This window comes from Nicotiana tomentosiformis, chromosome 12 (genome assembly GCF_000390325.3).
Source record: "Nicotiana tomentosiformis chromosome 12, ASM39032v3, whole genome shotgun sequence".
Lineage (NCBI taxonomy): Eukaryota > Viridiplantae > Streptophyta > Magnoliopsida > Solanales > Solanaceae > Nicotiana > Nicotiana tomentosiformis.
In genome coordinates, this window is record NC_090823.1 from 117860790 (window position 1) to 117877286 (window position 16497).

Consider the following 16497-nt stretch of genomic DNA (forward strand, 5'->3'; position numbering starts at 1 on the left):
AAATCTCATAAAAATGAATTTTTGAGATTTCGGTGTCGATCCGGAGTCGGATTTGAGTGAAACTAGTATGGCTGGACTCGTAATTGAATGAGTTATCGGATTTTGTGGGTTTCGCCGGATTCCGAGATGTGGGCCCATCTTTGAGCAAATTTCGGATTTTATTGAAAAATATAGTATTTTCTTATGAAATTGATTCCTATAATTTTTGTTGACTGTATCGAATTAATTATGACTAGATACGAGTCGATCGGAGTCGAAAAATCGAGAAAAAAATATAATACTTGGTTAAATTGGAGCAAGTCGAGGTAAGTGACTTGTCTAACCTTGTGTGGGAGAAATTTCTCCTAGGATTGGTATTAATGTGATTATTGAAATGTGTTAAAAGTCGTGTACACAGGGTGACGAGTGTGTACACGGGCTAAATGTGAAAGATTATATTTTTAAATTGTGTAGATCACTGTTGCGCATTTATTAAATTATTTTATCTTGTTATATTCTTCATCATTGATCTGAAATATATACCCTAAATTTGTTTGACCTTTTTCTGCTAATTTTTTTTACCTGTTTAGTTGAAACTTGGTTTCTTTTATTCTGTGTATTATTTGAAGATTGATTTTTTTTAAATTAAATATTATTAATATGAAGTATTTAACATTTTTAAATTTGATATTGAAGCAACTTATTAAAGATTTTGAAATATTATTTTCCTGAATTATTTATTCCTGAATATTTTTGTAAGATTTTCGTACTCATTGTGATGGAGCCATAAACTCTTTATTGTAAAAAAAATATTGTTGTTGAATTATTTTGGCAAGTTAAATTATTTGAGCACTTAAGGTGCAAATTGTGATATTGATATGCATGCGGTGGTATACGGTCTGGGTATTGAAACGCATGCGGTGAGACAAGGGTGGCTTGATACACGTGGCTAGTAAGGGGAACTACTAGAAGTCATGCAGTGTGATAAAGATGGCTAAAACGCGGGATGCTATTTCGGGAAAAATATTTTCTTTCAAATAAATTGTGAGGGCTCCTGCGGTGAGATAAGTAAATGAGATATTATGAATTTATTTATGATTTGGGACTACGAGGCGGTACCTCGGGAGTGCCCTTGTTGATATTGATTTATGGCCGCAATTGCCTTTGATTATTTGTTGTGATTTTCTTGAAGTTGAAGGGAAATTTTATTTTGTTTTCACGAGATATTAATTGCCATTATTTGGTATAATTAAATGTGGCATACTGCTTGATTCATTTTCATTGTCATTTTATATTATTATATTGTTTAAACATTTTACCATGTCATTATTTATTCTCCAGTAGGGTCTGGCCTGACCTCGTCACTACTCTACCGAGGTTAGGCTTGGTACTTACTGGGTACCGCTGTGGTGTACTCATACTACGCTTCTGCACATCTTTTTGTGCAGATCCAGGTACATCTTATCAAACCAGGCATCAGTAAACTAACTGTACGAGGAGACTTCGAGGTATATCTGCCAGCGTACGCAGACTCTGGAGTCCCCTTCTATCTTACTATGTTGTCTTCCTTATTTGTTTTATACTCTGATGTATAGAGACATGGAGAATAAATTCTTAGAAGCTTGTGACTTATTTCTACCGAGTTTTGGGAGTTGAAATTATTTGAATTGTAGTTTATTTATTTCAGATATTTATTATTATTCCACATTGATAAGCTTACATAGTCTTAGAGACTAGGTGCCATCACGACATCCTACGGAGGGAATTTGGGGTCGTGACAAGAACCGATAACCCAATAATCGAATAACATTAAACCGTTATCGAACTTTTTACCCAATAACCCGATATCGATAACCCAATAATCGAATAATATTAAACTGTTATTGAGCTATTTACCCAATAACCCGATATCGATAACCCAATAGCATTTTATCGGTTCAGGCTATCAGTTATACCCGATATATGCCCAGCCCTAGCTTAGACCACCCGCTTAGTAAGCTGAGGTCGTGAATTTTCTGTATTTCTGTATATGCCCAGCCCTAGCTTAGACCACCCGCATTCGATTTTTCTGTATTTTATTTTGATTGTATTCGTTGCTCGAACAAATACAACTTATATGAATACAATCCACACATATTGTATTCCTTGTATACACCCTTATATTTCGTCTTGGTTGTATTTGTTGCACGAACAAATACAGTCGATACAGATTGTTTTTGTTGCGCGAACGAATACAATTGATACAGGTTGTATTCGTTGCACGAACGAATACATACGACACAAGCCGTATTCGTACATGTATTTGTTGTGCGTCCGAAAATAAGTGATACAAATTGGTAACAATTGAACAATAGCTACAAATGGTAATTAGATAAAATATAGTTACATATGATAATTAGGCTCTAAATTGCACTACTTTACTAAAGATTCCTAAAAATAATACTACTATTTCATCTCTCACGTTCAGCTCATATTAGTAGTAATAAACAAATGCATAGTAATACAAATATATTTATAAATATAAAATTCAATAATCTTGAGAATTAAAGATCTTAAGAAGAGATTAAAGACAAGGACATAAACGTAAAATCATGAATTCAGACAACCTTACCTTCAGGCTTCAACAGCGCCCGGTCGTGTACTGAACTTCAATAACATAATTTCCCCCAATTACCTTTTTCACTATTCTCACCCTCCATTCACCGTCACACAACTTTCAACCAATCAAACTTACTGTTTCGTCAAATAATATCACCAACATGTAATCCTAACAAGCCTTGTACAAAATATATAAAAATGAAGAGAGAGAAAAAGAAGAAGAATGCATTATACATAGATAGAACTTAGAAAAAAAATAAAATAAAATAACAGTGCCTTTGTTTTTCTGATGGCAAAAAACGGTTCACTACTCCATTACAGAGAGAGAGAGAATCTGAATCTGTATTGAAAGATTATACGTCGTCGTTTTTGATTTGGAACTTCGTAATGATTGAATCTGAATCCAAAATGTTTTTTTCCTATGAAGTTTTTACGATCTTCTTCTGACGATCGCTTTTTGATGAAGTGACTGTTTTGTCCTTCCGATTCTAGAACCTTCCATTTGATTCGGAGATATTTGATTGTTTTTATTTTTGGCTGTTGATTTTTTTGGGGGAAACTATAATGAAAGGTGGTGTTGGTGGAGATGTCGCGGCAGCTCCGGCGGGTCCACCACCGTCGCCGTCTCTGGAATGGAAATTTTCTCAGGTTTTCGGTGAACGTACGGCTGGAGAAGAAGTGCAGGAAGGTAATTTTGTTATTGCCGCACTTCATTTTTTACTCCTGCTGGATCCGTGCTCATTTTGGTATCCGTGTACATATTAGGGTTTGCTTATAGGATTTTGATCTGTTATTTGGTCGTCAATTGCGTGAAATATAATTTGTTAATATGTGAGTAGAGCGAATCTGATAGATTCTGATCGTGGATCTGATTGATTGATTTGCATGTTGATTTTGATCAATCGAATTTATGAACAGTATTGTAGTGAACTCAACCAAGTTTATTTAACTGTAGTGTGCTGGTAATATTTTTCTTTTTTCTTTTTTGAACTTTGCTTGCAAGCATCAGCAGTAAATTACTAAATTTGTAGTGTGAGCTTCTTAATTGTTAATTTGGGTCATGTATTGCCATAGAGTGTACGTGTTGAAGCATGTATACTTGAATGTAAATCAGAAGGGTACAAATCCCTAGATTTGCAATGTGCATATGTATGTCAGTATGTGGTACTTCTACTTCTGTCTTGGAAAAGTTTATTATTGTCGTGAACTGGACGTTCTATTTACCAATTTGTATTGGCTGAGGTGGGAGTTAGAGTCAGGGCCAATAATGGTGAAGGTAGGACTAGCACTTTCTGTAAATTGTGGAAAGGCTCGAGATTTCCATGGGGATTTAGGCTTGGATTAGGCCAAGTGATTCATCAGAAGCTTACTGAGTTCTGTAGTATGTTATATAGGCTCTCGCATAAGTACTTCACATCAAGCTAGAGTGCTAAAGTCAAGGTTATCCAACTGTAAAATTGGTTGAAGAAGGGTCCCAGGCTAAGTAGGTAAAGGCCAAATACGTGTTGCTCTCTACAGATACTAGATTATGCTTTGATACCCTTGTGTAGAAATTTTCTGATTTTATTGCCTAAGGATGAGTATCAATGTGAGAGTATGACCTTCAGTATACGGCTAAAATAGGGCGCAGGGTAAATATAATTCAAATATGTATTAGCATTAAAACCATATGTATTACATCTCTTTGGAAGTTGGTTTTAATTGATGCGTGTTTCTAAGAGACGAGGCTTGAATTATAGTCTGTCATAGCATGAAATTGACTTTAGGATTTTACTTGTGAACTAATTGATTCTCTTCATAGGGTATGGAGTGTCATCAAAGTCCATCTAAAATTAAACCACACTTAAAGATGTTTTATTGGCTTGCATTTTTTCCTTCTCTTTTGCCACATGGTTTAGTGGTTACAAGCATGGAGATTGTGGGCACTGGAACTAAAGAAGGTATGAATTCTAGACGGATAGTTGAAGTTTTTCAAAGAGGGCTAAATATCAACACCGCTAATCAGAGAAGTCCTTGTACATGAAATTAGTTTTCTTGACTCGTGGTTGTCTTCTTATTGCGTCTAAACCATGTTCATCTACAATGACTGCTCATAGTATCTCTAGCTCTCTGGATAGCCCTGTCTATGGAAACACCAAATTCAGATTAACTTTATTTATTACTAGCATTTATGCCCTAAATTAAATTCATGAGTCAAATCCCATCAGTAGCAACCTTATTTATATATAGAGTTTCGGGTGAGATTTTTGTATATGTTTGAAATAAAATCTGTTCAATATTACCTCAAGCAACTCAAGATTTTATTTTACGCATTATTCCAGAGCTATTTCTGAATGCTACCATGTTATGATGGTTGAAGATACTTAAAGGACACGAGATAGCAATCGTATTATCCATATGGATGGGTGTTGTTTCAAACGACCTACAATCTCCACGTGGACCTAGCTAAAAGTAGAATACAGTGGGAGAATCCATATAGGTATTACCAATTAGTTGGGATTAAAGCTTATTTGTTTTTGCACGTACATAAAGCTTTTGGTTGGTATTTGTCGAGGACAGAATCTTCTTAGTCTTGTTAGATACTTGCATATCAATATAGGGGTAAGTGAGATTTTATATGTTGGTGTTTGACTAGGCATGGAGTTTAAGAAAGAAAGAAGACTTTTGAACTAAAATAGTACCCTTGGAACTTGTTTTATGTAAACATGACACAACACTTCTATGCCTATAAGAACATCTGAACATGTCATTAAGGATAAAATGGGAAGTCTATAGTTTAAGAGTGTACAAAATAGAAAGATACTATCTTTTAGAAGAGACTAAAAAGAAAAGATATTTAAAATGGAACAGAGCGCGTAATAGAAAGAAATGGGTTCAAGAAGAAGCAGAATGGATATAGAGCATTCATATAGGATGCCAATTAGCTTGAATTGTTGATTGACTGATTGACTCTATAGTTATTTTTATGGGTGCCAATATTCATTTTCTCAGGCATTTAATCATGAAGGCTTTTAGTGAGTTCATTTAGTAGACTTTATATTTTCCGGGTAATTAGTAATTTATGCTGATATAGAGAAATCCAGAATGAAAAAGCAAGGAATTGAGAATGCGTTACTCAAAACTGTGCAATGATTCATCTTCATAATCCGGTGCCCTGCATTGTATAACATAGTTTGACTACTAATAATAGGTACTTCATGTTATCAGAAAGTACTTGTTGAGCCTTTTGTTTCAAGCTATAATGTAGATGGGCCTAATATTATAAAACAGCATCCTTAGATCAAAATGCATTAGAAATGCAGCTAATGTGCCTGAACTTATGCAAGTTCCACAAATAGTGGAGAACTTCTATTAGGCTCACTATGTTTGATTGTTTAATGCACGCCTTTCTTTGACTCTCATGATGTATGTATTTGTCTTCGTGATTGCAGTTGATATCATTTCAGCAATTGAGTTTGATAAAACTGGTGACCATCTTGCCACCGGGGATCGTGGGGGTAGGGTGGTATTATTTGAAAGGACCGATACCAAGGAGGTGGGTTTCTTCTGTTTAGTTTTAGAATGTTTAGTTACTGTAGAATTGATTGTTTTGATGATCATTCTTCTGCATGCATTGTTTTCTTTAGCATGTTGGAAGTCGACGAGAGTTAGAGAGAGTGGACTATCCAGTCAGTCGGCATCCTGAGTTTCGCTACAAGACAGAATTTCAAAGCCACGAGCCTGAGGTACACACCTCTTCTCTGTTCTTTGCTCTTCCTTTTTTCGCCGTATTTGTTGGTGTAATTTCTCTATAGGAAACTCATGAATGATGAACTTTCCTGGAAACAATCATACAAAAGAACTTCAGGATGATGTTATTATTCTATTTCATGACTTTGGAAAGAAGGGGTCCTTCAAGCTGCCTGATTCCTCTGTCAAGATGCAACTGTGGACTGAATGCCTCCTCTATGCTATGTCGCATTCCTCCATCTGCTCTGTTTTCTTTTTTTTTTATTGCTTCAGTAGAATTATAATTTCTTCTGCCGCATCTTTCCATTCAGTTTGATTATCTGAAGAGTTTGGAGATTGAGGAGAAAATCAACAAGATCCGATGGTGCCAAACAGCAAATGGTGCCCTCTTTCTTCTATCTACTAATGACAAAACTATCAAGTATTGGAAGGTAAAATCTTTTTATTGACTCGCTTCTCTCTGATTCTTGGGTATTAATGCATTGTAGAGTTTTGGTTGCTTGCTCAGTTTATCTAGTTAAATGAAAATGAGTTCTTAATCTTTTGTAAATTATTTTCTAGCTTAAGCTACATAACTGCTTTATTGGGGAACGATATTAATAGTTAATTTCAAGGTTGTAGTTTGACACGATCTCTTTCAACTTCGTTGTTGTATTAAAACACTGTTGTGGTAAATGGAATGTTGATACATGATATGAATTTGTTTGTTGGTGTAATGCCTTTGAACAGTGAGATTTGGCTGAACAGTTTGCCCGAATTGTTTGCAAAATATCTTTCTGCTCATAGTTTTGTATCAGCGATGAAACAACTCCTTCGTTCGTGATATAAATGTAAAATAATCAAGATATGATGTATTTCTTAAACCATCTACTTCTGAATGTGGCTATCTTATGTCACGGCTGTGTATCACTTTGCTGATTTCCTTTCAAATTGCTTTTTCCTGAATATTTCAGATCCAAGAGAAGAAAGTTAAGAAAATATCTGAAATGAATATTGACCCTTCCAAAGCTGCTGGAAATGGCAGTGTAACCAGTTCGAGCGTATGTTCCAGCCCAAACCAGTGTCTTGCAAATGGGGGCTATGGAGATAAATCGTACAGTTCTTTGGGCAATGATTTGTCCTTTCCACCTGGGGGAATCCCCTCACTACGTTTGCCGGTGGTTGTTGTACTTGCTTAACCTTTTATATTATGTTTTTTATGATGCTGATGACATGTCAAGTTTGTTAATCTTTAGCCTATCAATTATGTGCATTTTTCTTTGGTGTCTTTAGACTTTGTCTAATCATAATGTTCGGTTTTATAAAATATATGTTCGAACTAAGGTATTTTAGATTTAAAAAAATTCCATGGAGCTGTAGTTTTACTGGATTGATGTATATGATCGTTTTATACTCTAGGTTATTTGAAGGATGCTTTATACTATGTCTGCAACTTCTTTTAACTATGAGGCAGAGTATAACAGAAAGATTAGGCCATTTATGTATGTCTATTTATTAAAGCTGGAATTAAATATACAAGCTAGCCTTTATATGCATAGGCCCTTTACATCACTTTTAAATGTCCATATGTGCTTGCACGAATATCGGCCCACACACAGGTGCTATTGTCCTTGAAATGTCAGGCATGGATTATCTTAACATTCACCTCCCTTGTGCCTTGAATCTCTTCTTGTGGGTATTAGGAATTTCCAATGACTGTAGCCTACCTCCTCCCTAGGATAGGCGTTGTTTTTTAATGAAATTGTCTTGAATATCTTTTTAACTCTTGCATCTGCATCTAAAAACTTTGTATGTGAACTTGTAGGTTACAAGCAACGAGACCAGCCTTGTTGCGAGGTGTAGAAGAGTGTATGCACATGCTCATGACTATCATATCAATTCTATATCAAATAACAGGTGAAGATCCTGTTTACAATAGTAAATCTGCTTCACCTTCTTCTGAGTCCAGTCTATCAGAGCTTATGAAAATTTCTGTCCTTTTCTTTTCTATTTAGTGATGGCGAAACATTCATATCAGCCGATGATCTCCGAATAAACCTTTGGAACTTGGAAATAAGTAATCAAAGTTTCAATATTGTGGATGTCAAGCCAACAAATATGGAAGATCTTACTGGTACATTTTTCATGTGTTGATTTTGACTTAGATCATAGTCCCCCCCCCCTCGCCCCCTTTGACTTTCACTACTATAGAATATGCTTGTGTTTTTCGGCAGGTACTTAGACCTTAATTAGATGTTTTTTGTTATTGCAGAGGTGATAACTTCAGCAGAATTCCATCCTACACATTGTAACATGTTAGCTTATAGTAGTTCAAAAGGATCAGTTCGTCTAATAGATTTGCGGCAGTCAGCATTGTGTGACTCACATTCTAAATTGTGAGTATCACAGCAATTGTTTTGTCTTTCTGTTCTGCTGGGCGTATTTCTCTTACGCTGTCTCTACATTGAAACGAACTTTTAACTGCACATGATAGTATCCTGGAAGATCTAGGTGTTGTCAGCGTGGGAGCACTGGAAAATGTATTTTTCAAGTTCAGAGTTTGTATTTTGAATTAGTTTTTCATAGCTTTTGATAAATTGGGAATTCTGGTGTTCCCTGTATGCAGGTTTGAGGAACAGGAAGCACCTGGTTCAAGATCTTTTTTCACTGAGATAATTGCTTCAATTTCAGATATTAAATTTGCAAAGAATGGACGATACATACTTAGTCGTGACTACATGACCCTTAAGGTTTGTTTCTGTTTGTTTTTTTCTGGATTTCCATATTCCAGTCAGTGAACGGAGAGGTGCACAGCTTAATTGCTTATGCACTTCGCGTTCATATTATTAAATCAGTAGAAGGCATGTCTTGATCTGTAAAAGAGTGCCTATGTAAAGCAGAGTTTGAGAAGGTGATGTAAGAATGGCCATGTCCTTCCTTGGACACATTACAAGCAGTTGTTTTGGGGTTTCATGCTTATTAATAGTATGCCTCATGGTAAACTCCATACAGCGTCAATTGCTTTTTAAAATGCGAAAGTACTCTTTACATTTGGAGTTTTTCTTGAGGTACTAATTTTAAAAAATGTCTTTATTGTTTCTAGAGACTGTTCTACGTCGTTGTGTATGGTACTTTCTGTTCCTTCCGTCCCATTGGCAAACTTAACATATCCGAAAAGCAGTTTCTCTGTGTGTGTGTGTGACACGCCTACACGGAGTAGGTCTAGTTTTTTCTAGCTATGGTGTAGGAAGTTTATGTTCTTTCCATCTTTGTCAGTGAAATTTCATTTTTTATCAACAAAAATTGTTCCTTTTGATACTGAGCAAGCTTTATTTTATCAGCTATGGGACATAAACATGGATTCTGGTCCAGTTTCAACATTCCAGGTTCATGAATATTTAAGACCAAAGGTGAATTACCCTCCCCATCAAAGTGTTATGTGAACTTGGTTATCCTTTTACAGGTCGAGCTGATAATTAATGCATTTTCTATTTTGTGCAGCTTTGTGACTTATACGAGAATGATTCCATCTTTGATAAATTCGAGTGTTGCCTTAGTGGTGATGGTATGCGAGTAGCAACTGGATCTTACAGGTCTCTGGAATTTTTCAGCTTTGTTTTACATATCATTTTTCCACCTCTTCATTTTTTAAACAAATGATTACTATCATATCAGCAATCTTTTCCGCGTGTTTGGTTGTCCTCCGGGGAGCACTGAAGCAATTACCCTGGAAGCAAGCAAAAACCCTATGAGGTACCTAAATCAAAATATTTTTGGCAACACATTTGATTTTGTGTGGTAACATGCCTTGGTTTCTGATGGCGTTGATTGTGCCCCTCCAGAAGGCAAGTCCAGACTCCTTCAAGGCCTTCCAGGTCTGTGAGCAGCAGTATAACACGTGTTGTCCGGAGAGGTCTGCATTTTCACACATATATTATATGCATGTATTTTAGTTTGTGTTATGCAAGTTATTTTTGATGCATGAACTTTTTGCCCACTGCTCTGAGTTATACGTCATATTTTATGTACGCATTACAGGAGCAGATAGTGCAGGTGTTGATGCAAATGGAAACTCATTTGATTTCACAACAAAACTGCTTCATCTGGCATGGCATCCAACTGAAAATTCCATAGCCTGTGCTGCTGCAAACAGCTTGTACATGTATTACGTATAAGTCATAACAGGGGAGATGTAGTTTTCTTGGTTAGCATTTTTGGGTTGCTTTTCGAGAAAGGTCTCTCTCGCAGCAACTTGAGGTTCTACCATTTCTCACTTCCAGGTGCCTTGCAAAGGTGTAGTACATGCTTTTGATGTCAAGGTCCGGATGTCGCTGAAAGGATCACCAACAGAGCGACATAGTCTTTTTGAGTAGACGGATGGCCTGGGATTCTCGCTCCCTTATTCCCGTTTCTGCTTCACCCTTTTCTCTAAATCTCCTATTTTGTTGGGTTGAAGTTGGGAAAGAATGTTATTCTCCTACAAGCAAAACTGTTGGATGTGCAAAATTGCCACTAGTTCTAAGGTAAATGTAGTTTTATCCTAATCTTGCCGAGAAGGAGCTACTGCTAACTGGCAGGATGTTACGCCTTTTTCCTTGGATAGCATTATTTTTTGTAGGATAACATAGTGTGCTTTTTGTTATAGATTATTAACTGAAGTAAATTTTTTCCCTTCTGTAAAAGAAATTCAAGAGCAACTGCATTTGTTTACCTGTATTTTTTAACTTTGGTAAAGTGAAGCTGGAACTGCTAAACTTCGGTCACTTCAGAATCTCTGTGTTTAAACAGTTTAATTGATAGAGTTTCTAGTTTTACTTTGCTTCTGGAGCCATGTAATGGAATCAACTTGGAAAGATTTTCTGAGATGGGAAGAAACCTTTGTAATATTGTTTATCTTTAGAGTGTTGATCAGTTTCTTGCCCCATTTGACTTCGGTGTATCAAAACCTCATCAGAAAAATTGCATATTTGGAGTAAATTATGGTCCAAGTTGCTGTTATACTTTGCCGTTTTACCAAACATGACATTTCAAAACTCACTTCATATATACCAAGATAACGTTCAACACCTTGTAGCCAAACTATGGGTTGTAAAGAACATAGATCGGTAAACATGTTTCAATACCTATAGCCAAACTATTTTGATGAAGAAAATGACAGTAGCAACTTCTACGTTGTTTCTGAATACTAATTTACAAATAAAAAATTGATTCTATTAGTCTAAAGGTAATCAAATTAATCGTCAATAAGTAACACATACTCCACTTAATAAATTGGGATTATGTCAATATCCCTTGAAGATCTAAAATTGCTTTATTCGAGATTTACTTACGAGTATAATTCCTTGATACGTATCACCTGGAAGTAAGTTATAATTTTGAATCCCTAGTTTGACCCCTTTAGATATTTTCTTTTTTTGGTTTGTTAATTGACCCCTTTAGATCTAAATCAAGTCGATCTTAATTATCTGAAATCGGGAGTTATTAATTCCTTTCGCGGGTTCAATTCGTTGAAACACAATAAAAAAGATTTTTTAACAGATTATTTTTTGCAAATAGAGACGAAAGAATAACATGGAAGAGGAGAAGGGTTTACTATATTTACACATTGATGTAGCAACTCTACAATATTTACGTTAATGTATAAATATAGTAAACTCTATTCCTCTTCCATTCATTTTTATTATTTTATCAATACTCTCCTCATCTACCACAAACCAAAATGGAAATTGCATGTATAAATACCTACAATCTCCACTCTTCCTTCTCAAAAACAGTTCCAATCTACCTTTGGAACAAGGAAAGTTTAAAAAGCTGTTCTGAATGATGAAAACTAACAAGCCTTCATATTTCATGTTAACTCTTCTATTTACTATACTAATAACAATTTCAAGTACAAGTTTTGTGCATGGATTTAACGTGATTGATAAATGTTGGAGAACAGATCCAAATTGGAGGAATCACAGGCAACAATTAGCTAAATGTTCTGTGGGTTATTCTGGAAAGATGACTAATAATATTGGACCCGACGTGGTACAATATATGGTTACAGATCCTAGTGACGATCCCCTAAACCCTAAACCCGGAACCCTCAGATATGCGATGACACATATCAATGGAAAGGTTTGGGTAACTTTCCAAAGAGACATGACTATTAGGCTCCAAAACCCTCTCTTAGTTAGCAGTTTCACAACCATTGATGGCCGTGGAGTTAAGGTTAACATTGCTGATGGTGCTTGTCTAATGCTCCAAAGGGTATGTACCACTAGACAATTTTACTAAGAGTTTAACATATATATTCTGACAATATAAAAGTATTTTTACACTATCAGGTTAATTATAAGATAATTAACTATAGGTTTGTCCCCAAAAAATGGGATTAGTAACCTGAAAAATAACATGGAAAATGAGATTATTAACCTGGAAAATAAGACAAGTTGCCTTCTATAACATGTTAAAATACACTAATAATAAAAAAATCTACACTATCCATGTATATTAAACCGTTTTCCTAATAGATATTAGACATAGGAGGAACTAGTCCTTCCAAGTGGATCCTACAATTTTTGGCTCGAATTTTATGTATACATACATATAAGGGTGGCAATTTGAGCCCAAACCCAATTGACTCGCCTAATCTGTCCAAGGTTATGTTGGTCATTGACCCGCCCATTTGTTGAACCCAACCCATCTTAACCCAACATAATTTAGCCCATTTAAAGTTGGGCTGATTTTTAGCCCAAATTGATCCATGAATAACTTTGCTAAAATATCTTTAAAATAACTTTCTTTTTATTTGATATGTCACATTTGACCAATTATAAAAGAAAAAAGTCTTATTTGATAATTAAACAATCCATAAGAAAACAATACACATTAATTAAAACTTGGTAAGAGTTGAGTGGGTTGGGTGGGTTGGGCTATGACCCAAATTTTAGCTCAACTTAACTCAACTCATCTAAGCCCAAGTTACTTTTGGATGGGTCAATGACCCGACCATTTATTGACTTAGCCCATTTTGTCCTGCCAAAAATCAACCCAACACACACATTTGACACCCATATATACATAGTATACATATAATATACAAATAGATAGCACAGTAGCACACACGAATTCACTAGTTCTAAATTCAGGATACGTCTCTAACTACTATATGTATGTAATTGACTGTCATGTTTTGTTTTGTTTTTTAGTAAATAATATGATTTTTCACATGATTTTTTTAGGTGACAAATGTGATAATTCATGGTCTAAAAATCCACCATTGCAAGGCACAAACAGCATCAACAGTCTTAGGACCTGATAAGAAAATAGTAAATGTGGGTCCAGTGGATGGAGATGCAATTAGAATGTTGACTTCTTCCAATATTTGGATTGACCACAATACCCTTTTCGATTGTGAAGATGGTTTAATTGATGTCACTCGTGGTTCTACTGATATTACCATTTCCAATAATTGGTTTAGGACCCAAAATAAGGTTATGTTATTAGGTCATGATGATGGATTTCTAAGAGACAAGAACATGAAGGTTACTGTTGCATTCAATTATTTTGGTCCTAATTGCAACCAGAGAATGCCAAGGTACTCTACAAATTAAATAATTGTTACATTCAAGCTGAATTTTATGATTTTTTAGTTTCTTCAAACTACAAGATAAATGACTTTATCTTTATATTGAACATGAAGTGCTCCACATATATGAGTAACTCAGGAGACATTTCTATTTTTCCACCGAAAATAAATTGAAAATTTCCGCTGCTTATCTTTCAATTCATCTCCGACCATCAAATGAGATGTGAATAACCCGTTCTTCTCTCTCTGAAAGAAGGAGAGTTGACCAGTGTAGGAAAGAGGAATGTATGCATTTAAAGTATTCCCCTATATAATCTAATTTGTTTGACACTATTTTCTTATTAGTTGTTCTAAAACGAGTGATACATTTTTATATTTGAAAATAATTTAACTTTTTTGTTTTTACTTAATATTATTTTTGGAATTTCCATTGATTAATTTTGTAGGGTTCGCCATGGATATGCACATGTGGTAAACAATCTATACAAGGGATGGGGAAACTACGCAATAGGGGGAAGCATGAACCCAAGCATTAAAAGCCAAGCCAATTATTTCATTGCACCTAAAGGAGGAAAGAAAGAGGTAAACCTTTTAACATTCAGTTTTCTTCATTCTTGTTAATATGGTCTCGAATTTTTAGGGTTTCTTATTCGGTGATTCTCTTAAACAACATCAAATAATTTTCTTTTATAAATATGAAAATGTGGTACGTCTAGTAGTGGTGTCTCAGATCAAAAAAAAAAAAGGCAGTCCGGTACGATAAGCTCTAGCTATGCGCGAGGTTCGAGGAAACGCCGGACTACAAGGTGGTGTCTCAGATCTAATTATCTAAAATAAATAAAATGAAGTGCTCCTTTTATAATAACTTAAAATTTTAGATGAGATGGTCAGAACAAAATGAAATAAACCAGATTGAGACAATTGACCCCTACTAGTTTAGAAGTTGATTGATGTGATATGTGAATCCCACAAGTTGGGTATATAAATAGACATGCCATATACTCTAGTGACGCGTTTTAAAGCCGTACGGGCCTAAGCTCTAAGCGGATAATATCACTGGGGTGTTACAATTAATTGATGAAAATGATGGTGCTACAGATAACATGGAGAAAGCAGGGTGGAGTTGGTGAAGTTTCATGGAATTTCCAATCTGTTGAAGATGTATTTGAGAACGGAGCATCTTTCAGCGAATCGGGTTCGGGTCGTGAGTCCGTGAAGCCTAACTATCTACCAGATCAAGCTTTTCCAGTGGAAGAAGGAAAAAATGTCAAGGCCTTGACTAGAAATGCTGGTGCTCTAAAATGTTCCTCTACTTCTAACTGCTGAGTACATTGCTAATGTTCACATCTTTGGCTGTCTTATTTATTGTGTTTCTGTAGTATTCTTTACTTGGAAAATGGATATACGGTCCATATAAAATCTCTTCTGAGAATTGAGAAGGGAATAACGTTGTTGTATATATATATATATATATATATATATATATATATATATATATATGTGTGTGTGTGTGTGTGTGTGTGTGTGTGTGTAGGGAATTAACCTCAAAATGGAGTAGTAATTATATGCAGGTGATGAGCTATGTTGTATGGATTTTAATACCTTGGATCTGTAGTTATTTCGTGCAGATTTTTCAAAATACATAAAAAGTTAGCAAAAACTACACATACCAATATTCACACTTGTATTATGTGTGTGCCAGCATCAGAAGAAACCTTAATCGGCCGGGTTTTTTAACTTGAACTTATCCCTCATGTATTGCAAGATCCCAATAATGAAATTCTGTTATTCCTTTTGTTCCATTTTGTTTGGCATTATTTCCTTATTAGTTCGTTTAATCACACACTTTTATATTTTTTTAATAAAAAACTTCTATAATTACACAAATATTATGGCAAGCTATGTTGCTCAGACTCTTCAAAAATATTATACCACCCGTATCGACAGTGGCGAAGCCAGGATTTTCATTAAGAGAAATCAAAATATAAAGAAATAAACTCACCAAGAAGTCAAATGGTGTCATTATTTAGTATATATATATATATATACATATTTTAAAAGAAATTACCAAACTACATAGTGTAATTTTCTGACGAAGGGGTATCAGTTGACACCCCTTCGGTGCGTGTGGCTTTGTCGCTGTGTGTCAAATTCTCTAAAAATATACTACTTTTGGAGGATCCGATACGCACCAGACGACATTTTCAAAGAGTCTAAGCAACATAGATGACAAGTTTAAGACCATAAGTTTTAGAAACCTTATAGTTACACAAATGTTATGGCATATATATGACTATAAATTTCAAAAGTCTACCTTTCTTTCTTAAACTTCAATCCAAGTCAAACTATACCAATCGCTCTTCGCTTTCCATAAAAGGATCTCTCTGCAGCATTAGTTTTTATTAAGCTATGGCCTTACGAACTACAATTGCATTTTGGATTGGAGACTTCCACATGAATTTCATTTAAAAAGACGACAGGAATATCACTTCAAGTATTCTCTTCCTTAGTGAACCATTTGGCTTTCCTTATCAAAGTTCTTAAACTCAGAGCTCATTCTAATTTTTGAAGACAGCACTAGCGCACCTTCTTTGTGCATCTAACTGGATAATTGCCAAGCAAAATATTCAACGTAAAAT

The 16497-nt window shown here is 35.2% G+C and overlaps 2 protein-coding genes across 5 annotated transcripts; both read left to right on the forward strand.

Annotated features, from left to right (window-relative positions):
* Positions 1-2793: 2793 nt before the first annotated feature.
* Positions 2794-11048, forward strand: LOC104090522 (serine/threonine protein phosphatase 2A 55 kDa regulatory subunit B beta isoform-like). Of its 4 annotated transcripts, none has more exons than XM_009595630.4 (14): positions 2794-3265; positions 6009-6112; positions 6204-6302; positions 6618-6737; positions 7260-7472; positions 8111-8202; positions 8301-8419; positions 8558-8681; positions 8912-9035; positions 9627-9695; positions 9787-9878; positions 9961-10038; positions 10128-10198; positions 10324-11048. In XM_009595630.4, exons 1-14 carry the CDS (start codon positions 3142-3144, stop codon positions 10458-10460), a joined length of 1566 nt encoding a protein of 521 aa, XP_009593925.1. In that variant the 5' UTR covers positions 2794-3141; the 3' UTR covers positions 10461-11048. The 4 variants fall into 4 exon arrangements, with proteins under 4 accessions (XP_009593925.1, XP_009593927.1, XP_070048377.1 ...); XM_009595632.4 differs by having other exon boundaries at positions 7260-7463; XM_009595631.4 differs by having other exon boundaries at positions 2795-3265; positions 7260-7466.
* Positions 11049-12077: 1029 nt separating this feature from the next.
* On the forward strand, positions 12078-15518 carry LOC104090523 (probable pectate lyase 4). Its single transcript, XM_009595634.4, has 4 exons — positions 12078-12537; positions 13512-13867; positions 14305-14440; positions 14957-15518. Exons 1-4 carry the CDS (start codon positions 12106-12108, stop codon positions 15182-15184), a joined length of 1152 nt encoding a protein of 383 aa, XP_009593929.1. The 5' UTR covers positions 12078-12105; the 3' UTR covers positions 15185-15518.
* Positions 15519-16497: the final 979 nt, after the last annotated feature.